A 26,701-nucleotide genomic window follows, 5' to 3' on the forward strand; every position below is an offset into this window, starting at 1 on the left:
AGTAACGAGAAAGAGGTATTCATGAGTAAATAATTAGCCAGAAGCAGTGATATTAGACGTGGCTAAAATATTTTACAGTTACACATGGCAAAATGAGCAACGAAATGCGTAAATTCATGATAGTTATACTATTTATTTTCGTATTAGTATTAAAATGTTATTGGATCTACGGCCCGTAATAGAATGAATGGTGATTTTAGAGCTAAAATGAGATAGTTATGGTAGATCTATATATTCAGTAGACAAAGATTCGACCACACAACGATACACGAATTACACAATGTACATAAGTTTCTGTGAAGTTTCTTTGAATTACATCATATATCTGGCCTTAGATATTAATTATATTTCCACAAAACAGTAAAATATTGCACATCTATCTACACACCGGCAGAAAAAGAAAAACGTGACATAGTGATCAAACACACACCTGAAAGAGAATGGGAACGAAAAGACTCTTTATGTTCCTAATTTTCTGCCTAGTGACGTATTCCGTGACAGATTACGCTAAATGTACCGAAGAGGAGTCGAAAGATTCGGAATCTCCGAAAACGACATCAGATGAAAATGAAGTCATAAAGGAAACGAAGGATGTGAACTCTCTAGATGCACCAGTTGAAAACAAAAAAAAACCAATCATGACGTTTCTAGATTTAGATTGCAAATTCTGTTGTGGCTTATATGATTATTACTACAACAGCAACGTGGAGTTGTTTCAGGCAAATAAGAATATCGGCTTTGAAACGATAATATTTGGACTGGAAACATTGTGGGCGAGAAAAGGAGAAGAGTACGTGTTCAAAGTAGAAGTGACAAAAATATATCCTAACAAGATGGCCATGGTACTGCATCTCGACAACGGCGACTTGATTAAGCTGTGTAGGAATGAAATAAACGGAAAATGGGACGAGGAACTTGTGCGAATGAACCCAAAATCCTTGGAATTGGAACACCCCTCTGAAATAAGTATTATAACTGAAAAATGCCCATATCCGGTGATTCATAAAGTAAACGATGATACAAAATATGACCTTAAACTGGTAGATGAAGGATACCACTTTACGTTCCGTGATTCAGCAAAAGTGATAAAAATAAAATGTGGAGGTACAACGTTATGGGAGCGTGGAAATACCGACGAACAGCCGTTATCGTTGTTGTTTAGCAGAAAATTTAACAAGATAGTCATGTCGTTTCACGACTGGACGACAATTTACGAAAAGATCGAGGGCAGATGGACAATCAGAGATGATTCAACATTGGCAGAGGAGAAAGAGCATTACTCCAAAACATTCTCGGAACGAAATTTGAAGCTTCTAACCGACTCCAGTCCTTTTAGAAGCGATCCCAGCAAGTATGTCTTTGAAAAGGTAGATGAAGCCAGATGCAAGTACAAATTCAAGTCTGGAGTGAAGTGTAGAGAAGTGAGATACGCAGGGATGACTGTGTGGGCTGCCATGTCGATTTACAGCGATTATCCCAGAGAAATTTACGTCAACAAAAGCTCAAAAACAGTAACCTTGGTCGGAGAGATGGTAACGGTGTACTCGCTCAATGAAATAAGATGGGAAATTATCTACTGTGGCATACCCAACGGACTAGACCTCGACATCAGCAAGAAGAAACCAACGAACGACTACGACTATAAATTCGAAGAAGAAACGAATATTTCAATTTACCGTGGTAAGGCCACAAGCGCGTTCAAAAGTGTGAAGCAAAGGAGTATATTCTGCTTTTCCTGTTTTTGTCCTGTAACTACCATATGGGAGGCTAATGGCATATACGAATTTGCAACAAAAGTAGTAATGGTCAAAATAGGCTCCGGAACCCAATTTTTGGCAATATACCAAATAGACGGTTGCTGGAAAAAATTTAAAAAAACAAGAAAAACCAGAAGATGGGAAGAAATTGATTCACACGAAAAAATACCAGTATATGTTAACTTAGAGTCAGATTACGAAACTAAAGCGTATGTAGTGTTGATAGGTTTTACCACAATATTCTCTCCAAAGGAAGGGTTTGCTTTTGCAGGTGTGTACCAGTGGAGTGGCTGGTGCAGTAGCGACAACAAGACGATATGGAAGGCCAAAAACGAAAGCGAATACTCACACAAGATTGTGGTGGAAGGGTTTGGAAAGGAAAGAAGCAGAGTTGTTGTCCATTTACCAGAGGGCGAATTAAGTTTCTTCGAGCCGGGGCTCAAAATGCTTAGATAAAATATATAAGACTGTAAATAATATAAATGTGCATATTTTAAGATAAGTTATATAGTTTAATGTACTTAAACTACACGCACGCTACATTTAGTTATTTCCGCACGATAATTTTATTACACATTTGATAAGTAAGTTTACGTGTTTAACAGTGAATAAAATGTAAATTTGTAAATAGCAATATCAGATTAAAAATTATTAATGTTACAAAAAATACAGTACATAAACTACACGGGAGTCTCATGGGTCAGAAGATTTGCAGAATTCTCCCTCTTTCTTCTGTACACAAGTAGTACCACGCCAGCAGCAACAATAGCAATCGCTGCGAGAATCGTTGGTAGCAATATGTACAGAAGCTTGTAATTTACAGTAGTAGTAGTAGTTGTTGTTGTAGAGGTATCTGCAGATTCCGGTTTTTCGGGGACAGGCTTTTCCGGGACATGTTTTTCCGGAGCAGGCTTTTCGGAACCAGGTGATGTTATTTCTTCCTCAACTATAGATTTCTTAACTGACTTCGCTTCGTGTGAAGATGAAAAGACTGAGGAATAAACAGACGTAACTCCGTTGTTCAAGAGGTGTATTTCAATAAAATTGGCATTATCGCCACTGGTATATCCAATGACCTTATATGCGTTGGTGATAGCGGCGCTTGACCCCCAAAGGTGCTCAGATCTGCCAGTGCTCTTGTCCGTAACCTTAATGTTCCTTATTGCGAACCCGTCCTTGGCCTTAAAAGTATGAATTATAGAATCTGCACTCTTTGAGTATGTAAAATAAACAGAGTCTGCTCTATCCGAAATATCGAGATCCACGGGGGTCATAGTGGTAACGTCCCGAGTCGGAACATCGCCGCCTGCAGCAAAGACACTGATTAAAGACCGGTTAATGTTGTATACTAAAGCGTATACAAATATAATTTTTTGCAATCCAGTAGTTTTCATCGAAAATAATGTATTAATGTAAAAGAACTGACCACGTGGAGGTGTACAGAGTCATGGGGATTAATTAAATGTGCCACTTTTTGTTACCAACACACCTAAGGCCTTCCTTCTATTTACCGCAGACCTCCAAACAATATTTCCATGTGTTGTACAACAGTTTTTAGTGATATCTGTTCTTGCATTATTCAAATCTTAGCCCTCCACAAATTATTTGTTATACAACAATATTGACTTAAACAATTGCCTGTTTAATATTACACCTATATATTTTAATAATTAACACATCATCTTACAAAACCTTAGTAAAATATACAGAAGTTTCTATCCTAAGTTTATAATGGAACAAAACGAGCCGGGCCGTATCATACCAACTATCCAACACATCACTCCAACACATACATATATAAATATTCAATTGAAAACATAGTGCCTATGTTTATCACAACTCTAAGAATTCGGTGAAAAGTGAAGGTAATATGAACTCATGTAATACATATAAGTATCACATTACAAAATTGTGATTATCACAACAGTTTAACTTTTGTTAATAAACATTGTAATGGAACGTGTATTTAACTTGGGCATAAACCCTTAAAACAAGGTATCATTTACAACAAATGGGCAAAGGCTGCATGAAGTTTGTGTACTACAAGGTGAGATGGGAGTAGTTTAAGCAGTGCAGCAACAACGGGAACAGTCAGTTTACCCTTGAGGAAGTCGACCAGAGGGTCAAGACCTCCGAGGGGAGTGAGAGCTCCGCCTTTAGCGCCATGTAGGAACTTTTCGAAGACAAGTCCTCCTTCAAGTGTTTTTACGCCGACTGCGAACCACTCTTTGCAGTCAGAGAAGGCGAACAGGCCGAGAAGTGAAGCGCCCTCAGCAAGCTTGAGGAAGTCGAGAGCCTTCGGGGTGAGGCCAGATTTGAAGCCAGCGGAGAAATCGGCACCCAATTTGGGTACGAGAAATAAAAATCTCAGGTTTTTTGCTGCGCCGAGTTCTAGAACAGGGGCGTTACCGTGTAAAACGGACACAAATCTGTCATCACCATTAGCCAAAAGTTTTGCGTCGAAGACGACTGGGCCAGCCGCGGAGGCAAAAAATGGTCCAAAGGCCAAAAAAAGTGCGAAAAGTTTATTCATTTATATATATATTATGGCGCCCTATAACAAATATTAATAAACAAACTAAAAGTGGTAGGGTCACAGATAATTGGTGTATGGGGGCAGACCATAGGGCCAATAATGGTTATATTTAACAGTAAAATAGGTATGTGGCCCTACACATGTGATAAAAATCGTATATTACGTACGAATTGGCTCTGCTGAAAGAGCAAAGTTGTGTGAACAGACATCAGATGACTCGATTACACACAACACCCTCAGGTCAAAACCAGTACAATTTTATAAATATAGCTACTTCTGTGAAGCTACGGAATCCAGGAGTTAATATGGTGTCCTAGATTGTAGGTCCAGACTTATTAAAGTAATTTGACCCCCAAATCCGCAATCTCTGCTCATTCCTATAACGACATCGTAGCCTTTGTACATTCCTCAAAATATGAGTGTATGAGTCTCAACTATATACGAATTTTTATCGATGAACCAATATTCATTGTTGATTCTTAATATAGGACTAAATATAGATAAATAGTAATGGTGTCGGCGATTCCACGAACATGTTGGACAGCAATATAGATAAAAATTAAGGATAGATATAAAACTAGTAGGTATATAGAAAATTAAAACAATATTAAAAAAACCAACAGGGCTTTAAATTTGGAGGAACTGTAAAAAGATCGTTCAGTGCGTTTGAGAGACCCTAAAATCGCAATAAACACTGGGATTTAAATATTTGGCCAGAAAAAAAAAAACTGAAATTAAAATTGAGTTAAACCAGTCTTCATATTTAAAGCTTAAATCATCCTTACAGTTGGCAAAAAAGAATATAATATGGTACAAAAAGTTACTTTGAGGTGTGTAGAGTTAAAAAGGGTGTCGTGAGTTACTTGAAGCAAAATTTGACTAAAACAGCAGCAAACAAAGCAACCAAAATAATGCCGCAAAGAATCAACATGAGACTCATGGTGTTAATCCTGTGACTGTCAACGTCCTTGGAAGGCTTGGCTTCACCAGAAGGCTTGGCCTCGTCAGCAGCAGCCTGATCAGCCTGAGCGGCAACGTGACCGCGCAAGGAAGAAAGGGGATCAGAAGGCTCAATCTTGGTGGTGTAAACGAGCTCAGCGTCAGCGCGAGTCTCCAAAATGAGCTTCCACTGGTCAAAGTGCATGAAAAAGAAGATGGAGGCGCCAGTGTCGATCATGAGAGCCTTGACAGAAAGGTTGACGTAGACGTTCCTGGCAGGGATCAGAGGGTCCTGAGCAGTCCAAATGGCAGTTTCCTTGTACTTTACCTGAGAGCAGTTGGACTCGTCCTTGAGAGAGAAAACGTAGGTAAACCCGTCAGGGTACTTCATTAAATTGAACTTGGAAGAGTCGAGGTAGTTCATGTGGCCTTCATGGCTCTTGGTGAGAAACCTGATGTCGTTCTCAGAGAAGCCAGCGAGAGTGCTGCGGCAGAGAAGCTCGCACTTGTCAGAGGAGCACTGGTACACGAGGTAAAAGTCGGACATGGTGATGAAGATCATGTTCGTGTAGATGTTCAGGTGCACAGACAGAGGAAGCTTGCCCTCAGAAAAATCGTCGTCGTATTTCCAAACGGAGTTGTTGGCGTAAAGGACCTCGAGGCAGTCAGAGTCCTTGAACTCGTACTCAAACTGGAACCCCTGATTAATGCCGTCCATGTAAGTGAGTTCCATCTCAGAGGGGTCGGACTTGTCCCTGAGCATGAAGCTCATCTTCGTGGGAGAAACACCCTTGGTCTTGGCGCGAGCAAGAAACACAAACTGGCCCCGAGGGTTCTCAGGGTCAGAAAGGTCCAGTTTTAAGGAGTACACCTTCAGGAAATCGTGAAACTGCACGAAAACCATGAACAGGTCAGAGTGGAAGGATATAGCCTTGGGGTACATGACGCCCAGGCCCTGCTCCCAAATAGTCATACCGCGGTACTCGCATTTTACACACTTGGCGCGTTCCATGAAAGTGTAGTAGAAAACGTAGCCGTCCTGTTGCAAAGTGTACTTCGTGGTGTCATTGTCGGTAACACCCTTGTCTGAATCGTTGAGAGTAGTGATTTTAACAAAGTCAGAAGTCATGACCTCAGGTCCAGCATGTTGCGAGGCATAGGCACCAGCCTTCCTCTGTAAAAAAGCAAATAAAAACAAGAAAAGCAACCTCATTATATACAAAATATCAAAGGATCCGACACTGGGTCGTTAAAACTATAATACACTGATATATAAACGAAAAATAACATATTTCAATATGGCCATGGGGGTTTAAGTCAGCCGAGCATGTTAGCAAAATCAAGTATAAAACGAGTAAGAGAAGGCCACAAAAATCAAGGAAAAATAAATAGCAATGTATAAAAAGGTATAAGAACATACATATTTCACGATGTGTACAGTAGTCAACCCTGCAGTGAAATGAGAAATGCATACCTGCGGAATACACACTTGCCCAAGGCCATTGGGATACAATTTATAAAAAAATGTGAGAAGGCGATGAGAATGTGTTAAATCCTTGTTTAAACATCTCACGCGATAATTTCGTGTGCTGAAACCAGTGAAAACATTGTGTATTCCATGAAATAAAAACGGAGTATGATCACATTAAAATCAAGTAAATTCACGATAATAATAAAATATAAATGGGTGAAATAAATATTGTATAAAATTTAAGTAAATGTGTGAAAAAAAGACGCTAAAAAAAGTAAAAAAACAAAATATGTTAATTAAAATGACTATAGTACTAAAAATTAAGAGTATTTTTAATACTGAATTATTTTTGTTTAATATAAATTTATAGGGTTTTTTTATAAATGCATAAATGTAGCATCCAAAGTATTGATGTGTGGCACTATAGAAAAAAAGGGCTTACCACTATTGGTTTCACATAACAATTAATAAATTATAAAATTTGTTAAATATGTATAAATATGTACAATATTTTTAAAATATATTAAAATGTGTGACGAATATTTTCTTATATTTAGCTCGGAAGAGCTCGTAAAATCTTCTTATGTCTTACATTCATCTGTTTAAATATTTGGAAACCAATTTTATCATTGGTATTTGGTGACATACTATATTTCGGGATATGATATCGTAAACCCTAAAACTTAACTACGAGTGTGTCTGTATTTTTATTGTAGTATGATGAATTGGGATAGACGTCACCGTGCTGTTCTAAGTCGTGTTGCCATAGTAAAACTTGACCATATGTTAGTGCGATAGGATTAACATGGTCTGCGATATTGAACGTAGTGATATCACGATTGTCATCTACTGTGAATTGTGTACTATCAAGTTCAACTGTACTATTAGGGTCTTTATTATCAGCTAAATGAAATTTGACGGCTAATGGACCTGATTCAGTAAAAATCCACTGACCTTCAGCGGTCTTTTCAAAAGCTATATCTATGCCTTCAAACCTGAGTACTAAACCGTCTGTGATCGTGTCATGATATAATAATCTTGGATATTTGCCGAATCTTTGGTTTGAATCATGTTCCCATAACAAAACATCGTCAACTATTAACTGAACGCATTTAACACTCTTGAGGATCTGATATAGAGTCACATTTCCTCTTGTAATCGATTTATATTCGTTAGCGCTTAGCTCCATACGACCAGATGGATCTGATGGATTGACCTTTAATAGTTTAACTTGTGCAGATGAAGATCGTAAATGTGATAGTCTACGAGGAACACCTTCAACAGATTGGATACCATATGATTCACCAATTGTAAAAGATCGTTCGTCTTCAGATATTGAAGAGTAACCGGATTCTGACACGGTGTCTGATACAATACCAGAGGTATCAGTCTCTGTGTACTCCCATACACCTTCAATATTCTTTGCATATGCGATATCTAAACCTTCAAACCTGAGTAGTAGTGTGTCTGTACTTTTAATAAAGTATAATAACTTGGGATACTTTCCACTGTGTTTATTAGAATCATGTTGCCATAATAAAACTGATCCATAGGTTAATGCGATAGTATCAACATTGTCTGCGATATTGAACGTAGTGATATCACCACTTTCAGTTACTGTATAGTGACTATTAGAGAGTTCGAAGGTATTATTAGGGTTGTCAGGATCAACTACATGGAATTTGACGGCTAGTGGTCCTGACTCGGTAAATAACCACTGACCTTGTTCATTCTTTTCAAAAGTTATATGCAAACCTCTGAATCTAAGTAATAAAGATTCAGTGACTGTATTATGGTATACTGATCTGGGATATCTACCTCCATATTGTGAAGGGTCATAGACCCACAATAAAACATCGTCAAATATTAACTGAACACAATTAACACCGGATGATATCTTGTATAAGACCACACTACCACTTGTAGAAAAACTAAAATCATTAGCACCTAGTTCGATAAGACTATCAGGATTTGAAGGATTATGCTTTAATAACCTGACTCTTGGCTGTGTAGTGGATGATCCAGTTTGAGCTGATGGTGTAGCTAAAAAACTTTCTCCACTAGATTCAGGTGGAGGTGTAGTAGAAGCACCTTCACCAGGTTCTGAAGTGCCATCTGATTCAGGTTGTGTAGTAGTTGCTTCACTATCAGAGGTATCAGTCTCTGTGTACTCCCATACACCTTCAATATTCTTTGCATATGCGATATCTAAACCTTCAAACCTGAGTAGTAGTGTGTCTGTACTTTTAATAAAGTATAATAACTTGGGATACTTTCCACTGTGTTTATTAGAATCATGTTGCCATAATAAAACTGATCCATAGGTTAATGCGATAGTATCAACATTGTCTGCGATATTGAACGTAGTGATATCACCACTTTCAGTTACTGTATAGTGACTATTAGAGAGTTCGAAGGTATTATTAGGGTTGTCAGGATCAACTACATGGAATTTGACGGCTAGTGGTCCTGACTCGGTAAATAACCACTGACCTTGTTCATTCTTTTCAAAAGTTATATGCAAACCTCTGAATCTAAGTAATAAAGATTCAGTGACTGTATTATGGTATACTGATCTGGGATATCTACCTCCATATTGTGAAGGGTCATAGACCCACAATAAAACATCGTCAAATATTAACTGAACACAATTAACACCGGATGATATCTTGTATAAGACCACACTTCCTCTTGTAGTCGATTTATATTCATTAGCATCTAGCTCCATAAAACTATCTGGATCTGATGGGTTAACCTTTAATAGTTTAACTTTTGGTTGTGTAGTGGTTACGTTATCTTGGGATGTTGGCAGTGTGAATTTTGCTCCACCATCAGTTGTTTCAGTTTCGGTGCACTCCCATTTACCCTGATCATTCTTTGCAAATGTCTTATCTAAACCGTCAAACCTAAGCACAAATGTGCCTGTGGTTTTATTGTAGTATACTGATTGAGGATATTTGCTATAGTTCTTACTGTGATCTTGTTTCCACACTTCATAGCCCATATGTTTTACCATTTCACATTTATGTTCATCCTTGAATTTAAACACGTGCTCATTGTCTTGATTTATTAAATCGTAGGCTGTAACACCCATTTCCTTCAATTCATTATGAGAATCTTTAACATATAATTTAAACTCAAATAAAATACCATTAGCCAATTTCCCATCAACATTTTTGGTATAAACCACAAATGTATCGTCGAAACTCAGTGCCAGTTTATCAGTGGCGTATTTGAGAAGTTTAGGATATTTGTCTCCATGTTTATCACTATCGTGTTTCCACAGCTCCTTGCCCTTATGTTTGACCTCCTCAAGCTTAACTTCATCTTTAAAGGTAAAAAGGAATTCTTGGTTGTCTTGAGTTAATTCATAAGCTGTGGCATCTAGTTCCTTCAAGTTATTAGTATCTTTAACATACAATTTAAAGTCAAATAGATGTCCTTCATCCCATTTGGCCTCTTCATTTTTTGAATGAACTATAAACGCGTGTTCGAAGTTAATAGACATCTTATCGGGCCAGTAGTATTTGAGATCTTTAGGATATTGATCGCCATGTTTACTTTTGTCATGCTGCCATACTAAGACCTCCTCATCCTCAACCTCGGTAGATTCAATATCTTCTATACTCCTATGGACAGACTTAACTTCAGTACACTTTGTATCATCGTTGAACTTATATCTAAATATATCGTCGCTGTGGTCTTCAGTGTATTGTGTGTCAGAAAGTTCGTTTGATTCTTCGTAAGGCTCGTTATCATATAATCGGATATCAGAGTCTATATCAAATTTGTTCTCTGACTTGGTGAAGTGTTTGTGGTTTTTGCCAAAGAAAATAGTGACATTATTCATGGGTTTCCAAGTGCCAGCGCCGTCTCTAACAACCATAGTGGCAAGGTCTGTAGGCCCTTTTGATTCCCAGATAAGAGTGTGTGCTTTTGAAAATATCGAAGTTTTGCCTTTTACTAATGTAAACCTATTTCCGTGTTTTGGCATGAATTTGGCAAACCCTTCCTCAACGATGCAATGATAGGTATTCGTTGATTCTGTATTTTGGATATCAAGTTCGACACGTTGTACGATAGCTCTTTTAGTTTTGGATGTATCAGTCTCTGTGTAATCCCAACCACCTTGATCATTCTTTGTATATTTGATATCTAAATTCTCAAATTCAAGTACGAATGATTCGGTGGTGTCATTAAAGTATACTATTCTGGGATATTTGCCTCTGAGCTTATTGGAATCATGCTGCCACAGCAAAAAGGGACCATATGTTATTTTGACGCATTTAACATCGATGTCAATATGGAATTGAGTTATATAGCCCATATCTTCTCGAGTAATGTTCTTACGAGGGAGTTCGACAGTATTATTAGGATCGTCAGGATCAGCTACATAGAATTTGACTTCTAATGAACCTGATTCAGTAGATATCCAACCATCATCGGTATTTTCATATATGATATAATGATATTCAAATCTAAGTATAATTGTGCCTGTAACTGCATGATACTCTAGTGATCTAGGATATATGCCACCATGGAACTTGCTGTCATAAACCCACAATATAGCATCGTCAATCATCAATTTGACACAATTCACACTTTCTTCAATCTGGTATATGGCCACGTTTGCATTTGAAGTCCACATATATTCTTCTTCATCTAGCTCTAATATTTTAGATGAATTATAAGGATCAGCTTTTAATAGTTTAACTTTTGGATGTGTATTGGTTACTCCATCTTGAGGTGTTGGCAGTGTAGATTCTGCTTCAACCTCAGAGATTTCTTCTGTCCATGATCCTTCAGTTACCTTATTAAACACCTTAGTTGAGGCACTGGTACCCTTTCCTATGTGGATGATCACCTTGTTACCGCCTTCATTAACGATCTTATATGCATACTCACTCTTATTATTTGTTGTCCAAATTGTAACTTTCTTTTCTTTAATAAATTCATGGGCACCTTTAAAACCGAATCCCTTTTTAGCTGTAAATGTTCTAGTGTGAGCTTGTAGTTCATTTGTGTAAAAGTAAGTTTCGTGAAGATAATTGATGTTTATTGCGCTACGAGTTACTTTTGAAATATCAAATTCGTTCCATATCTTGTTTTTACCAGTTTTCATAAACACCTTATTTTCATCATTACCTAGACAAACAGTAACAGCTTTGGCGTCGTTATTCATAAGATCCACTTCAACCTTTTCGCAATACTCACTGGGGTCAGTGGCCTTCCATAATTGAATATTATCATCTTTGACAAGATTGAAAACTTTGTTTTCCTTTGGGTTGTAAGTGACATATTGACCAACCTCTTTATACTCCAATTTTTTATTGGACTTAGTGTCTGTATTTATGTTAAGAACTATCCCTTCTTTTTCAGGGAGTGAAGTTGAATGGGAATCTGAAGAGGTTTCGGCTGGCTGACTGGCAACTGCATTTACTTTTACAAGAACATTGAAACGGACACAGGTTAACAGGTATACCAATATATATGTACAAATGGTATCTACCTTCATGGTACAGTATATTGGTTATATCTGTGCAACTTGGTCCTACAATACCAGTTTATTATTATGGTATACTTTTATTAGATTATGTACACTATCACGTGTATTGAGTGTACATCCGCGTTGAGTTTTTAACATATTATTTACAAAATATTTAAAGCAAAATATTTGACACTTAACAAAACTGCGATCCATTTTATTGACATTATACTGCGTTTGATGTGTAAATACCAGTGTGTATGAATATTAAGGGTTGATGTGTTATTGTTTACACATTATATAAATGATTAAAATTTGTGTCGTTTTCATAATGATCCTTTAGTGTTCGACAGTATTATGGATCATTATTCTGATATTACATAATTTTGTGTTTGGATACAATCAATCCACTAAATCTTGAATACAATTTCATGTTTGTCTTCTAATGGGCGTAATTTAATCTACATTTAAAACGGATCTGTATTGGTTTATACTACAGAGGCTTAACTGAACCTTAAGGCTTAGATTAACATTAGATCGTTACAACAATTTTAAAAAGTAAATGATTTATACATTCAATTGAGAATCTAAAGTGTCAATATTTTCATTATTATATTGTTAATTGTGTTTATAATATATGATCAACAAGAATGAAATGGTGGACAGCTATCAACAAAGCTGTTAAATATATATGTGTTGAACTATCAAATTTAAATGGACCACTTTATAAACAGAGTATCCTAACAATAATACATAATATCGTTTGTTATAACCCAGTTATAAGGCTAGTATTGACTTGTGATACCCCAGCCATATCATATTATATAGCTGTCTGCCTACCATTTTAAACTGAAATACTAATGAATATAAAAATCAATCCTATGAAAGTATAACATGATATCGACACAGAATAGAAAATCTCCAGAATTCATTTTTCAGTTACACAAGTTTAGTAAACAATCCATGAATCAGTGTTAACTGGCCATAATGTACATATGGCTACGTATAACAGCTGAGTATGGTTAGTCGTTTATCTACATGATGTTTATCTGGAGAATCTTGTAGAATCCACTCACAAATAGCCCATTCCTAGTAATGTCTCATATGGCAGCAATTTATCAAGTAATCCATCTGGTACCAAATAAGATCCTAATTGGATAGTTTGTTGTTTTAGTGGACGAAACAACCAGATGTTTCCTTTGCTAGTGGGTTTGGTATGTGTATAGTAACAGATACGAGGTATCCAGTAAAATATTGCCTTGCTCCAGAGTGAATTCTTTTGGGACGTGGACTGTTTACCTGCACACATCTAGGTGTGTTTTATTAGTTTTGTCATTGGATAACTGGATAATAGGTCAATATACGGTGGAGTATTTGGCTACAATGGCATCACACATTAACTATCCATAGTTGTCATATTAAAGTATAATGAAGGAGCAGGGAATTAACAGGTACACCAGGGTGACCCAACTGACCCTAACGTGCTAATAGGATGAGTGTGGCACAGTTATGGAAGGTGTACCTGATCACCTGATGGTCGTACTCAGTGGAGACACCGTCGTCACAATAACCTTAAAATGGATAACTGTGTATAAAGTACACCTAATGTAGGTCGAACAACAAGGCATGGTTTTAGTGTTATTCTATTGGTTCTAGGTGTAAGATTGAGTGTCGTATGACAATAATACAAAAACTTGAAACACTAAACAATGATATTCCAGTTCTAGTATGTCATCAGATGATATCCCATTTATCTATTATTAGAATATATTATTATATTTATCATTGGTGTGTAAATAATGACCCCCGTCACAAATATAATACATAAGTGTGATAATAGTGGTTAATTTCTAATTACCACATTCCATAGGTGCCATGTTCTATTATGTTTGTGTATGGTATGTTACCGATTTATACTGTTAAATGTCTTTATCAAATATACTAATAAAATTTATTAATTATTAATATAACAAAATTAACTAAACAAAAGTTTTTAAAATGTGTATAAGTTTGTACATTATTAGGTATATGTATGGAATCTGTAGGTTGACCCTATAAGAATGGATATATGTAATTCAGTTAAATCGTAATATAATTGCCAATATTTAGCTCAAATTTAAATATATATAATTTAAAATTAATGAATATAATATAATTTTAAAAAAGATAATATTGTGTGAGTAAAAATTACCATGTAATGTAATACCAACAGTATGCCATAAATAATCTCATGTGTTTATTCTAAAATTATATGTACCGTATTTTTAAGCAATTTTATATGTTATATATATGTGCCAACCATCATTGAATTTTATATTTTTTCATTACCGAACTTTGGAAGACGATGTTCTAACCTGATCCTGGTACGTTACACCCATCACCATACTATTGATATAACCCTAATAATTACACATTTACTATTACCATGGAATCGCATATATTCTCAATTTTTTATCTAAATATACTGTTCAGGTGCTACCATTATCGTATCTTAATCGACTATACTATGCTACTACATACAGCATGAGTACATATTCGCTAGACAATACATCCACTGTGTACATAGTTCTCATTAATTTTATAACACATTTGAACATATGGTACATTTAATTTACAGTAGTTGTTACCTTGTTGACTAATTTTGTTACAAATTGCTATTTTAGGCTCTCTTTTGATGCCTCGTTTCATCAATGGGGTGCTGCTATCTCATACATATATTAATGGTACCACTAATAGCCTACCAATAGTATCATATCATATGGATCCCAGTCCAGTCAACTGGTATTACCATAATATTGATGTATTTTCACCTCAATTTACTCAGGGTCGGTTACTGTTGTTATATTATCCACGGCTTTAGATATTGGCTATTATTTGTTTATATTGCTTGATGCCATTGGTTGTTTACATATTATTTCAGTTGGTTATGATTGATTATAACATTGCTATTATTTCATAATGGATGATTATACTCTTGGTACAATTGGCTATAGTATCTTAATCCATGAATGATTATTAATAATCTGTAGCTGCCAAACCTTGACCTGCTGAACCCTCACCTTAGGAAGCTTCATCTGCCTTGCCTTCTGCCTAACCTTCAGCAGACAAGCCATCTGTTGATCCTCTTAAGGCACTACCTGAATCGGCTTCAGTAGGTTCACTACCTCCAGGTGCTACGCTAGCGGTATTCTCTTCATTCAGTGATCCAATTGATGTTGGTGTACCTTGTGAAGAACTTTAAAGGATCGTCTATGATGCAGACAAGCCGGAGGTAAGTGTTCCTGGTGCTGGTGCTGTCAGGTCTGAAGTTATGACAGTTCCCATTCCCCTTGCTCTCACAATAATATTATTATGCTAGCGAGCCTATAATTGGTTTCCCTTTTATTTAAAACTGCACTATCGTTATCACGTTCAGCAAGTACACCCATACCAACATTGAGTAATCTATTGCCCATTTTTGGAAATAACATATAATGGAAGTGCCCTTGAATTAATTATATACAATCAGAAATAAACAAAAATAGAAAATTTTTCATTATAAGATTTGATATTTAAATACTGTTTGTTGAATATTCGAATCGGAAATTTGTCATTTACATACACAGCTTTGAAACTCGATAATTACCTTGTTTTAATTACTTGAAATACAGGAAGTTCATCCATATAATGTAACATAAACGATAATGACTCTCTCTAATAAAACGTCGATGGCCGACGAGGACCCGAGTCCCGTGTTTTGGGAGAGCCATGTGTATAACAAATCCGATATTAAAAAATTAAAAGACAATGGATTTAGCTATTACGATGATGCAACAATTTTCAGGTATCTGTTTTATAGCTGGTTCAACAAATGGGCCTTGGCACTCTCGAGGAAGTATCTGGAACCATATAAGCTACACCCTTTGCAGGTTTCAGATCAGATTTTAAAATGGGAACCAATTTTTTCTAAACATGTCAGTGATGGGTTAGTAAGATTGGATCTTTACGAGGCCACTAAGTCCTGTAAAAATCCAGTTAAACCATCTAACATTCTGTTACGTGCCATCTTATTGACAACATGGAAAAGATCATTTGCGTTGTTTTTAGCGCTTGTGATAGGGAACATTTTGAGCATGAGCATATCCATTTTGGTTGAAAAGTTGATTACGATTGTGAGCAATCCAGAAATACACGTAGCCAAGACAGTGTTGTTGTTGTTTGCTGTAGTTTGTTTTCAGATAATGGATGGACTTTTACTTGAGAATATATACTTTTATCTTAACAGGATGATTTACACACTCCATTACTTGTACGGTATAGTGCCATTTCGTCACGGTATGTCCAACAGGCGCCTATACTACAACAACATCAATGGATCCAACTTATTGAACACCTGCAACCAGGTACTTCACAGCTTTTCGCCTGATTCGCCCTGTTCCAAAAACCCATTGTTCTGCCCGTCTCTCCGCTACCACAACAAGGAAATGAGTCCCAAGGTTTTCACATATGTGTTTTATGACTCGTTTTATATTGCTCTGGCCTTTGATTCGACCAGATTTATAGTCGAGTTTCTAACGAATTTTATTTACGGCGTGTTCTTGATGTCGAGACACGTAAAGGCCAACTTGTGGGTACTATATGTTACTGGAGCATTGTTTCTGATTTTTATGGTTACCATAGAGATATTTAACGCCCTCATATATAAATACATACTATACATGAGGGACTACAAAGTAACTAAGTACAATAACATCCTCGGAAGACTAAGTAATATTAAAAAAATGTTCTGTGACGACATCGGATTTAATATTATTACTCAAACAAGGAATGACGAGCTTTCTTTAGTCTTTATCAAAATTTTTATTACATTTCTTAATATGTGTGCATTCAGCACCTCAATTAATGTCTCGTTTTATTTGATTAAAAGCTATTTTGTTAAGACAGTTAATGATGCAAATGTCATAACTGATATTAACACCGCAGCATTCATGACAACGTTTTATATATACATGAGAATAGTCACTTCCATGTTTAAAATTCCTAGGGCGATAAACGTTGCTGGAATGGCTTATGCATCGTATAAAAGATTAAATAAGTATCTTTCTGGTTGTTCCCCTAATTTCTATGTCGCTGATAATAAATTTACTGGTTCAGCCAATGTCAGTTCAATTATAGCCGATACAACTGATCAACTTCCTAATGACACTGTGGTTTACTACAAAAACGCTTCATTCACATGGGTCTACACACGCAACGACCTATTAAACAAAAATTATGACACACACTTGAAAAATTTAAACTTCTTGTTGAAACGCAGCGAAATAGCCATTGTCACCGGTTCCAAAGGATCAGGTAAATCAAATTTTGTAAAATCAGTGCTGGGTGAAATGACCCTTGTTGGGGGCTCTATGGCCGTTGTACCATTACACACATCAATGCCCATATTCTATGCCTCCCAAGATATTTGGTTAAAACACGGCTCTATAAGGTCAATTATAACGTTCGGATATAAATTTGATGAGCATTTGTACAAGACTGTGTTGAAGGCTGTTGAACTTGAATTTGACATATCAACATGGGAGAAGGGTGACCTCAGAGTAGTGTCAGATAATGCCCCTTCACTCAGTGGAGGTCAACGTGTAAGAATGGAGTTGGCTCGTGCAGTGTACGCTTATTTGATATTCCATCAAGTAAACAAGGAGTATAATAACAGCAAGTGTTCGTTTTTGATGTGTCTGGATGCATCGTTCCATGGCCTAGATCCATACGTATCCAAAACTATATTCAATAACCTGTTTAACGTTAAATCAGGGCTATTGGTAAAGAACGATTTAAGTGTCGTTTTAACATCGTCGAAACAGATACTGGATACGTGCACCAAGTCATGTGATCCAGCCCAATTCCCGAAAGTGCCAATTTTTAACGTCAAGAACAAGGAGCTGGCCTTCTTATCCTATCTAGGAAACTTCATCAGGAACAAGAGGCACGAGGGCGACTTCAACTATTCGACATATTCTAAAGCTGGCTATTACACCCTTAATCGCCTAAACAACGACATGCTTGGTTTTTGTTTTTCCGACAATTCCAGGTCGAGTCGTGCCCAGTTAATCAAACAACTATACGGAGATTCCTTCGTAAAATACAACAAAAATCTCTTCGGAAAAGTTTGGTTCAAGCCGTATTTTATGTTCATGAAGCCCGCTGCAGTCTCATTTGCTTTATATATAATACTAACTGTCGCTTTAAATGCCATGGATTACGTTAAACTAGTATTGTCGACGAACTTATCAGACTACATCACCAAAAACATCAACGATCACAACAAGGGGACCATAGTTGACCTTGCTGTCATTAAATCACGTAGTAATTCGGCACTGAAAGTGACAGTCATATTTGTATCAGTCATTATCGCATTGTCATTGTTGGCTACTATATCTATTTCTGCAGGATCTATAGTATCATGTCGCAAGCTTCACGAATATGCTCTACACACAATTTTCAGCTACAGATCATCCGTACTCAAAATTAAGAAACAGATTATTCACGTGATTACTTTTCTGTCTAGTGATATTATGATTACAGATGATATAGCTGGATTATTTATTGCTTTATTATTATTTTCATCAATTCAGACCGTCACCAACATAATTACTTTGTTCTATGTAATTCCCATATCCGTTCCTTTCATTCTTCTCACTCTGGTTTTGATTTATATTTATATTATGAGGAGGTATATAGGTTCGGCAGTGAACTTACATATAGGGTTTTTGGAGGCGGTTTCTCAAATGAACAGTGTAATAGATCGTTCTATAACAGGAGGTTCCGTTTACAGAAGCTTCAATAGAAATTCAGATCTGCTCAGAGATTTCCTGGAACACAGGGATTATAAAGCTAGAACGAAATTTCTCTTCGTCGCAGTCGTTTCTTGGTCAACAATCTTGTTTACTTGGATATTTTCGCTAACCACTTTCATTATACTGGTAATCCCAATCATTCTTGACAAATACACCAATTACAAGATGACCGTAGGCTATTTCGGTTTAGCGCTATCCCTGTGTACGAATGTTATCAACTCATACAGCAACTTTGCCTTTATGTATGCTTGTAATCAAATGAATATCAGTTCAATTGATAGGTTCCAGTACTTCATTCCTCCGGGTCAAAAGCTCAAGTTCGACAAGTGTCCCAACACCCATGAAGAATATGTAGTTAATCCTGAGAGTAAACATGTTAGTGACATGGATAAAAAACAATTGTTAAGGAGAAGGGCCATTGAATTTAAAAATGAAAACAAAAGGTTTTATGCTTTGAGAAGACTATTCTACCATCCTAAATTACATATCCTCGATGTTGGCCGTTACCTAACCTCTGATCGCACTGGTGTCCAGCTGAATAACGTGTGTGTGTACACTACTCCTGAACACACTCCAGAAAGTATGATTTTGAAACATCTCACTGTAGCAGCCATTAAATCAGAGATCATTGGTATAGTGGGTAGAACAGGTGCTGGTAAAACGACGCTGTTGTCAGTGTTACAGAACATATCCACTAATAGAACTGGACAAGTACTGTTGGATGGTAAAGATTTGAATGATATCCCCAAAATTGTCCTGAGACAGATTATAGGTGTGTTACCACAATTACCATTTGTGTTCAAGGGTTGGACTGTGCGTAGATTTTTAGATCCTAGGAAATTGTTCACTGACGACGAGATCAACCAGGCTTTGAGTAAATGTGGTCTGCTTAATTTTGTTAATGAGCTTTCTGGAGGAAGGAAATTGAATAGTATTTTGGTACCCGAGGATCCTCTTTTATATCATCAGAAATCAAAAGGTGCTCAATCCATCACAAAGAAATATACTAAACCTGGAGATGAAAGTGATATGTTGTTATCCTACAATCAGCTTAGAACATTGTATTTGGCCAGACTTGTGTTATACAGGCACTTCTTTAGGCTTATAGTAGTTGATGAGCCCCCTGAGGAAGATCCCGAAAAAGCCGACGTCAGAAAGGATGATCTTTCAGTTCCAATTTATGAGCTCTTACAGAAACACTTCAGCCACTGTACCACGTTTGTCACAGCACATGATGTTAACGTCTTAAAATCTTGTACCTCTGTGTGGGTGATACATGAGGGGTGTGTAGTAAAAACGTGTAAAGCCAGTGAAGTATCCGCAAATGAGTCTATCGCATCGATTATTGAAGAAAATGTTAAGAAAAGTTAATTGTAACATGTTGTTTTGGCTCGAAAGTAGCAAAGTAAATGTGTGTTTTTATATATAGCACAGTATTTTAAAAAATTAATTTAATATTTTAATTTTAAAAATTTGTGACATTTATATACTGGTTATTATAAACATTACATAAATATATATATATATATATATAATATTAGTAATTTAATTATAATACGGAATCCACACATACAGCCCTACAGATGTTGAAAAAACCTAAATATTATATAATTCCCAAAATAATAAATAATAAATCTCAATATAATATATAAAACATTTAAAAACCAAATATTGTAATATTAAAACTAAATTCATACAATATCGACTGACATAAATTAAACAAATATTGTCTTTTATTACTACACTAATAATGTTAACTGTTCTCTAAAATGAAGTGTTATATATACACATTTTACACTCAAATAGACCGATACAGTTATTTCCACAATTGGCTAAATTTATAAATATTTAATCATTTATATATATAAGATCATAACAATACATACACAGTGTCTACATCTTTTATTAACATTGTTAGTGTTACTTATTGTAAATTCAATTAAAAGTCTTGTAAATGTTTAAGAAAATCAATTTGTGTATAAACCTTGGGTTTAACGTTGTTACGTGAACACATCGGCATTTAGTAAATTTATTTCAACGTATGAAATTCATATCTAACATGTAAAATTATTGAATCTATCAAATACGATAACAATGTGAAAAGATAATAGAATCATAAGACCCTACTAATGAAATTGCTAACTCATGATAGTCATGATTCTACTAAGGCCAAAGTAAGCTACACACCCAAATATAAAATTTGTAATGATAAAAATTATCAAGACCACAAAAATTTAAGCTAGGTTATGTTGAGGAATTTATGGATAAATATATCCTAAAAGATCAGTATGGAATCATGGAAAAAAATTATAAGTACAACTCACCATATTAGTTATATATATTTATAAAACGCACATAGACATAGGATTTAACATATATCAAATTTTAAAGAGTGTGTATGATAAATGTAATTAGAATAGTCATCCCATTCCCCAGACTATTAGATTATATTATTTACTATATAATATCCGTTTAAATAATTTTGAGTTTGTTTTTTGCTATTTTAGTTGATATTTTTTGACTGTTAAATTAACTATTTCTCTTTGAACAATTTCTATATTTACCAGTGGACCATATACATTTATTGATTCATTACTTTTTCCAATATTGATAAATAAATCCCATAAATGTTATGAAATTATACAATAATTATTACATATATTGAATAAAACTATATTTATAGTTAAGTTGGTTAACGTGAATGACCAACTAAGTGAATTACTATGGAGTTACATTATAGGTACTTTTTTACATCCAAATTTAGGTCACTTCTCGCATCTCTTATTGCCTTTCTAAACGTCTGTTTCAACACATACCAAAATGTATTCCATTTAGACATTCTGTGGTTGGGTCTAAATTTGGGGAACACATACCCAAGACTAGTTCTCACTACATTATATCCAACAGAAAGTTTATCGTTGAAGTATCGAACGACCATACAAAATAACTCATGAAGCAAAAGAACGCCAAGATCGGGTAAATGGTTTTTTGGCACGAACAGTATTTTTGCAACTCCTGAAAAACTTAGTGGATCCATGAAGCTATTTCCGAGTGCCCCTGAAAATGTCATAGCCAAGACTCTAGGTCTATTGTTTATTATTATTCTGGCAGATGGTATTCTGGTGTGCACAGCTAAAATGGAATATACCGATATAATTATCATAGGAATAGTAAAAAGCCAACCGGCATCAAAAGCTGGTTCCCAATCATTATATAGGCCTGCGGTTTCCAAGGCGAACAATGTTAAAGGTCCAGTTAGATTGGCTATTGGTGACATCATGTTGATTAAGTGACATTTTTTAGTTGGTAATAACGCATAAGGAATAACACCAGGATGAACCGTATCAAAAAGCGTAGATCCGGCCGAATACATGAAAAACGGAGATGCGACCTTAGAAAAGGTTGTTCCGAAACTCCACTTATCTTTATTTGTATTTTGTGTTTGAGCCTCTCCTCCATTTCCACCATTTGTTGATTCAGAAGTAGTGTTTTCTGGCGTACTTGGTTTAACTTCTTCCTTTTTTTCGGCCTCGGGCCTATTCGAGGCTTCACAAGGAGATTTATCATGATAGTAAAATAAACATCCAACCGCTATGGCATTTAAAGTTGAACACAAAAGGAATTGGAGTCTTACTTTTGGAAGAGGATTATCACGAAATAGAAAATCAAGAAGTAACTGAGCCAGAAATGTTACTAAACGTGACAAATGAGCAGACATAATAACAACAGTGCTATGTTGAGGAACAGTAGCAATATTATACGTTGCAGCGGCTCCTAACCCAAAAGATTCAAAAGCTAATGCTAAATATACGTGGTATGGAATATTTGAAGAAAAACATGAAACCAATAGTAAAATAACACGTCCAATCAACATAACAACAAATGATGTTTTTTTTATTGTCACCCGTGTAAAATGATGATCCATCTCAGGTTTTATTTTTTCATAAATTGCATATATAATATATACAATTATTGTACCTAAAGAGAAGGTTAGAAATCTTAAACCATAAATTTTTTCAATATAAATCGTTGTAGTCTGAACTGGGATTTTGAACGCAAGAAGTACTTGAGCTGAAATAATATCAAGTTGAAAAAACATGATGTATAGCGCCACTGAAGTCATTGCAACCATAGCCTTACAGGCAAGGCCTTCGGTTATACCTTCAGAGTGTTCTTCGCCCATCTCAGATTATTTTTAATTTACAACAATTATATGAAAATTGGAAAATATCGATGAGTATTGTCAAAAACGTGAGTAAATTGATGACAATGGATATCTATATGTGTGATGAAGTGACCCAAAATTGATTTATTGAATGATATAACTCAATGCTTCAAAGAAACTAGAGATATTCAAATTCCAAATACTAATTTTAATCTCAGAGGTATCCCGTGACTACACGTGTTGCGATATCATTTAAACAAGGTTAATATCCTATATTTGAAATATTTTTAGTTACGCGCTGTACTTACAATTTGTTTGTGTATACTAATTTAATCAGAATTGTCTTTATGTTAAGACGACATTAGCATATAATCAATTATACTTTAGCCCATATTGTATATGGCACTGTCCATATAAACGATTAAACAATATTAGTATCAATTTCAACTAAACTATATTTGAGATGTTCAATTAAGTTCAGACATATCAGAACAAGGAATAAAGACAAAACTAGGTTTACTGTATTCTAGAGGATACAAAATTGATAACAAAAAAACCAACTCAAACAACATAATATTAAGGTAGAAAATGAGATGTCAGTGTAACCGAATATATAACCTATGTCCCAATGTCGATTCGGTACACTAATCACGGATTCAATTTCAATATTAGAGCACTTTTCCTCGCGGATAAAGAGTCTGTATCACAAAGAAAGACCTTAAGTCTGACAAATTTAATTCTAATTCCAATGGCCATAAACGATTATCATCACCATAAAGATCCTGTCTAATAGGTACACATACCATGTCAAACACGATTTCATACACCATTTATTCCAAGTACTCGGTTCCTTATTGTTTCACATAATCCTGCCAGTAAAATCAGATAGACTGGCCGTACATCCATCATATCAAAATATTCAACATTTTTGTCCCCCATCGTCTATTATCTCACTGTCACCTACATTATCAAATCCTACATACCGTTTCAGTGTTTAGGGTTTAGTTTTATAGCTCGTTTACAAGGCCAAATCCTTAACGATTTATTTTACTCTACAATCTAAAACCTTAAATAAAGCTACCTAATGACTCTAAACGCGGTTTTAGGGTTTTTACTAGCGTCGATCTTCATCTTTTGATTTAAGAGTTAAAGTTCTTAGAACATCCAAAACATCTTCCGTCACACCAGTACACCCCGTTACCAAGTGTTGCCTTCTGTATTACAATAACCCTTATAGTATCTATCGTTGTTTTCACATCACCACTTTATTCTTAACTCATGATTTCACACCTGTTTTATATCCATTTTCATATCAGTTTTATGCCCATTTTTACATGTTTTATGCCCATTTCCATATCTGTTTTATACCCACTCAGTTTCATATCCCCTGTAGATGCCAATAACACCCGTTATCAGCCGACCCTTAGGCCACCCGTATGTTACAGTATGATTTTGTAAATTGTTTATTTTTTTATGACCCTGTTTCAGGCCAACATTAGCCGTTCCTATCCTACCATACTTCACCCTTCAGCTATTCGTAAGCTACCCTTAGGCTGCCATACGTCACCCTGTTACCCATTAACACGTCGTGATTCAGTTTTTTGTCTATGTTCCTGTTATATGGGCTGTCCTACCCTCGCCATACTTAGTACTACTTTGTCACAACCATCCATAGCCAGCCATACCCTTGTCACGCCCAGTCTTATTCTCCATACCCTTGCCATACCCAGTACTACCCTGCCACAACCATCCGTACCCACCCATATCCAGTACCACATAGCCTTGCCATAAGGGCTGATGGCCACATTGCGCACTTTTGTATATACGGCCACCTCCATATATATACTGCCGACTATGCTTATCGCCACTCACATATATATACACCGTCGACCCATCCATACTGTCACATGGCCGCCTGGCACCTCCATATATATACACGGTCGACCCATCCAGTACCCAGCGTACCTCAGGGGCCATAAGCGGCACCCTTATCACCCCTGTATATATACAAGGGGTGTGTCACAGGGCCATGCTGAGACCACGTATATACAGTTGAATGTTTCAGTGGCACCTGGTATTTATACAAGAGGCGTGTGTACACATTCCACAACTTATCAAAACATGCAGAAAGTGTTACAAACATGCTAGAAACTTGCTACAAACATGCCTACCCCCCAGTTATTGGAGTCAACGGTTGCTGCCATTATAATATCAGTATAGGTTTATTTGAGTTGTTGATCCATGTTATTGATAGTTGTATGAAAAGCGTATGAGGAGCATAGGACGGGTTCAGTATGCGACTACTAGGTACCTACTAGGTATTAATAAGGCGACTAGTAGGTATTATGTAGTTACTTGGTATTCGACTACTAGGTATTAATAAGGCGACTAGTAGGTATTATGTAGTTACTTGGTAGGTGTTTAGTAGTCACCTACTAGGTATTAATATGGCTACTAGTAGTCACCCAGTAGGTACTATTAACACTCATAACCCTCACCAACATGCCGATATGGTACTTACGCCACGTAGAAGGCACAAATAACCCTACAAGTAGACACAGATACGACACTGCCACGACACTGGCACCACCTGTAAAGGACTGATACGGTACTGACACCACCTGGAAGGCACTGCTAGGGTACTGACACCACCTGTAAAGCATTGATACGGTACTGACACCACCTGGAAGGCACTGCTAGGGTACCGAGACGTAGCACATCTTTCTCCAACCATGCCAAAACCTTACACATCTATTAGTAATTTTCAGATAACATGTCAACATTACCCATAACCTTCAGATATGATACCAACATCATACTTAACACTAAGATAACATACCAACATCATCCATAAGGCACTGATACGACACTGACACTATTTCAAACACTATGTTATGACACCAACATCATAACATACACCTGCCATACACACAGATACCACACCAATATCATAACATACACACCGATACCATACCAACAAAGTACCAAACACTCGGATAACATTCCTTTAAAGTACCGAACACACCGATAGCATACCAATACCATACCATACACCTGACACATGACCCCTAGGACAAGTTTAGGGTTAGGACTACAACGAGTTTTAGGGTTTTTAGGGTTTTTAGGGTTTAGGGTTTTAGGGTTTAGGGTTTAGGGTTTAGGGTTTAGGGTTTAGGGTTTAGGGTTTAGGGTTTAGGGTTTTTAGGGTTTAGGGTTTTAGGGTTTTAGGGTTTTTTTTTTTAGGGTTTTTTTTTTTTAGTTTAGGGTTTAGGGTTTAGGGTTTAGGGTTTAGGGTTTAGGGTTTAGGTTTAGGGTTTTATAGGGTTTTAGGGTTTAGGGTTTTAGGGTTTAGGGTTTTAGGGTTTTAGGGTTTTTAGGGTTTTAGGTTTTAGGGTTTAGGGTTTAGGTTTAGGGTTTAGGGTTTAGGTTTTAGGGTTTTAGGGTTTAGTTTAGGGTTTTTAGGGTTTTAGGGTTTAGGTTTTAGGGTTTTTAGGGTTTAGGGTTTAGGGTTTTTT

General features: G+C 36.1%; 17 protein-coding genes across 17 annotated transcripts; 7 read left to right on the forward strand and 10 right to left on the reverse strand.

Moving 5' to 3' along the window:
• Positions 1-440: 440 nt before the first annotated feature.
• TOT_010001165 (conserved hypothetical protein) lies at positions 441-2,213 on the forward strand (the record flags this gene model as incomplete). The annotated part of the gene is made up of 1 exon (XM_009691717.1): positions 441-2,213. One exon carries the CDS (start codon positions 441-443, stop codon positions 2,211-2,213), a length of 1,773 nt encoding a protein of 590 aa, XP_009690012.1.
• A 224-nt stretch (positions 2,214-2,437) lies between these two features.
• Positions 2,438-3,151, reverse strand: TOT_010001166 (hypothetical protein; the record flags this gene model as incomplete). The annotated part of the gene is made up of 1 exon (XM_009691718.1): positions 2,438-3,151. The coding sequence occupies one exon, from the start codon at positions 3,149-3,151 to the stop codon at positions 2,438-2,440; it is 714 nt and encodes a 237-aa protein (XP_009690013.1).
• Positions 3,152-3,759: 608 nt separating this feature from the next.
• Positions 3,760-4,290, reverse strand: TOT_010001167 (conserved hypothetical protein; the record flags this gene model as incomplete). The annotated part of the gene is made up of 1 exon (XM_009691719.1): positions 3,760-4,290. The coding sequence occupies one exon, from the start codon at positions 4,288-4,290 to the stop codon at positions 3,760-3,762; it is 531 nt and encodes a 176-aa protein (XP_009690014.1).
• A 102-nt stretch (positions 4,291-4,392) lies between these two features.
• Positions 4,393-4,597, forward strand: TOT_010001168 (hypothetical protein; the record flags this gene model as incomplete). The annotated part of the gene is made up of 2 exons (XM_009691720.1): positions 4,393-4,395; positions 4,418-4,597. The coding sequence occupies 2 exons, from the start codon at positions 4,393-4,395 to the stop codon at positions 4,595-4,597; spliced, it is 183 nt and encodes a 60-aa protein (XP_009690015.1).
• A 555-nt stretch (positions 4,598-5,152) lies between these two features.
• On the reverse strand, positions 5,153-6,445 carry TOT_010001169 (conserved hypothetical protein; the record flags this gene model as incomplete). Its single annotated transcript, XM_009691721.1, has 1 exon — positions 5,153-6,445. The coding sequence occupies one exon, from the start codon at positions 6,443-6,445 to the stop codon at positions 5,153-5,155; it is 1,293 nt and encodes a 430-aa protein (XP_009690016.1).
• A 246-nt stretch (positions 6,446-6,691) lies between these two features.
• TOT_010001170 (hypothetical protein) lies at positions 6,692-7,164 on the forward strand (the record flags this gene model as incomplete). The annotated part of the gene is made up of 2 exons (XM_009691722.1): positions 6,692-6,777; positions 7,101-7,164. 2 exons carry the CDS (start codon positions 6,692-6,694, stop codon positions 7,162-7,164), a joined length of 150 nt encoding a protein of 49 aa, XP_009690017.1.
• Positions 7,165-7,379: 215 nt separating this feature from the next.
• TOT_010001171 (uncharacterized protein) lies at positions 7,380-12,218 on the reverse strand (the record flags this gene model as incomplete). Its single annotated transcript, XM_009691723.1, has 1 exon — positions 7,380-12,218. The coding sequence occupies one exon, from the start codon at positions 12,216-12,218 to the stop codon at positions 7,380-7,382; it is 4,839 nt and encodes a 1,612-aa protein (XP_009690018.1).
• Positions 12,219-13,260: 1,042 nt separating this feature from the next.
• TOT_010001172 (hypothetical protein) lies at positions 13,261-13,497 on the reverse strand (the record flags this gene model as incomplete). The annotated part of the gene is made up of 1 exon (XM_009691724.1): positions 13,261-13,497. One exon carries the CDS (start codon positions 13,495-13,497, stop codon positions 13,261-13,263), a length of 237 nt encoding a protein of 78 aa, XP_009690019.1.
• A 119-nt stretch (positions 13,498-13,616) lies between these two features.
• TOT_010001173 (hypothetical protein) lies at positions 13,617-13,799 on the forward strand (the record flags this gene model as incomplete). The annotated part of the gene is made up of 2 exons (XM_009691725.1): positions 13,617-13,649; positions 13,680-13,799. 2 exons carry the CDS (start codon positions 13,617-13,619, stop codon positions 13,797-13,799), a joined length of 153 nt encoding a protein of 50 aa, XP_009690020.1.
• An 814-nt stretch (positions 13,800-14,613) lies between these two features.
• On the forward strand, positions 14,614-15,343 carry TOT_010001174 (hypothetical protein; the record flags this gene model as incomplete). The annotated part of the gene is made up of 3 exons (XM_009691726.1): positions 14,614-14,674; positions 14,852-14,988; positions 15,218-15,343. The coding sequence occupies 3 exons, from the start codon at positions 14,614-14,616 to the stop codon at positions 15,341-15,343; spliced, it is 324 nt and encodes a 107-aa protein (XP_009690021.1).
• Positions 15,344-15,437: 94 nt separating this feature from the next.
• On the reverse strand, positions 15,438-15,643 carry TOT_010001175 (hypothetical protein; the record flags this gene model as incomplete). The annotated part of the gene is made up of 2 exons (XM_009691727.1): positions 15,438-15,520; positions 15,586-15,643. The coding sequence occupies 2 exons, from the start codon at positions 15,641-15,643 to the stop codon at positions 15,438-15,440; spliced, it is 141 nt and encodes a 46-aa protein (XP_009690022.1).
• Positions 15,644-15,871: 228 nt separating this feature from the next.
• Positions 15,872-20,392, forward strand: TOT_010001176 (ABC transporter; the record flags this gene model as incomplete). The annotated part of the gene is made up of 1 exon (XM_009691728.1): positions 15,872-20,392. One exon carries the CDS (start codon positions 15,872-15,874, stop codon positions 20,390-20,392), a length of 4,521 nt encoding a protein of 1,506 aa, XP_009690023.1.
• A 758-nt stretch (positions 20,393-21,150) lies between these two features.
• On the forward strand, positions 21,151-21,353 carry TOT_010001177 (hypothetical protein; the record flags this gene model as incomplete). Its single annotated transcript, XM_009691729.1, has 2 exons — positions 21,151-21,195; positions 21,261-21,353. The coding sequence occupies 2 exons, from the start codon at positions 21,151-21,153 to the stop codon at positions 21,351-21,353; spliced, it is 138 nt and encodes a 45-aa protein (XP_009690024.1).
• A 402-nt stretch (positions 21,354-21,755) lies between these two features.
• Positions 21,756-23,204, reverse strand: TOT_010001178 (conserved hypothetical protein; the record flags this gene model as incomplete). The annotated part of the gene is made up of 1 exon (XM_009691730.1): positions 21,756-23,204. The coding sequence occupies one exon, from the start codon at positions 23,202-23,204 to the stop codon at positions 21,756-21,758; it is 1,449 nt and encodes a 482-aa protein (XP_009690025.1).
• Positions 23,205-23,854: 650 nt separating this feature from the next.
• TOT_010001179 (hypothetical protein) lies at positions 23,855-24,016 on the reverse strand (the record flags this gene model as incomplete). The annotated part of the gene is made up of 1 exon (XM_009691731.1): positions 23,855-24,016. The coding sequence occupies one exon, from the start codon at positions 24,014-24,016 to the stop codon at positions 23,855-23,857; it is 162 nt and encodes a 53-aa protein (XP_009690026.1).
• A 284-nt stretch (positions 24,017-24,300) lies between these two features.
• TOT_010001180 (conserved hypothetical protein) lies at positions 24,301-25,390 on the reverse strand (the record flags this gene model as incomplete). The annotated part of the gene is made up of 3 exons (XM_009691732.1): positions 24,301-24,400; positions 24,850-25,183; positions 25,339-25,390. The coding sequence occupies 3 exons, from the start codon at positions 25,388-25,390 to the stop codon at positions 24,301-24,303; spliced, it is 486 nt and encodes a 161-aa protein (XP_009690027.1).
• A 341-nt stretch (positions 25,391-25,731) lies between these two features.
• Positions 25,732-25,920, reverse strand: TOT_010001372 (hypothetical protein; the record flags this gene model as incomplete). The annotated part of the gene is made up of 1 exon (XM_009691733.1): positions 25,732-25,920. One exon carries the CDS (start codon positions 25,918-25,920, stop codon positions 25,732-25,734), a length of 189 nt encoding a protein of 62 aa, XP_009690028.1.
• Positions 25,921-26,701: the final 781 nt, after the last annotated feature.

Source organism: Theileria orientalis, chromosome 1 (genome assembly GCF_000740895.1).
Source record: "Theileria orientalis strain Shintoku DNA, chromosome 1, complete genome".
Taxonomy (NCBI): Eukaryota; Apicomplexa; class Aconoidasida; order Piroplasmida; family Theileriidae; genus Theileria; species Theileria orientalis.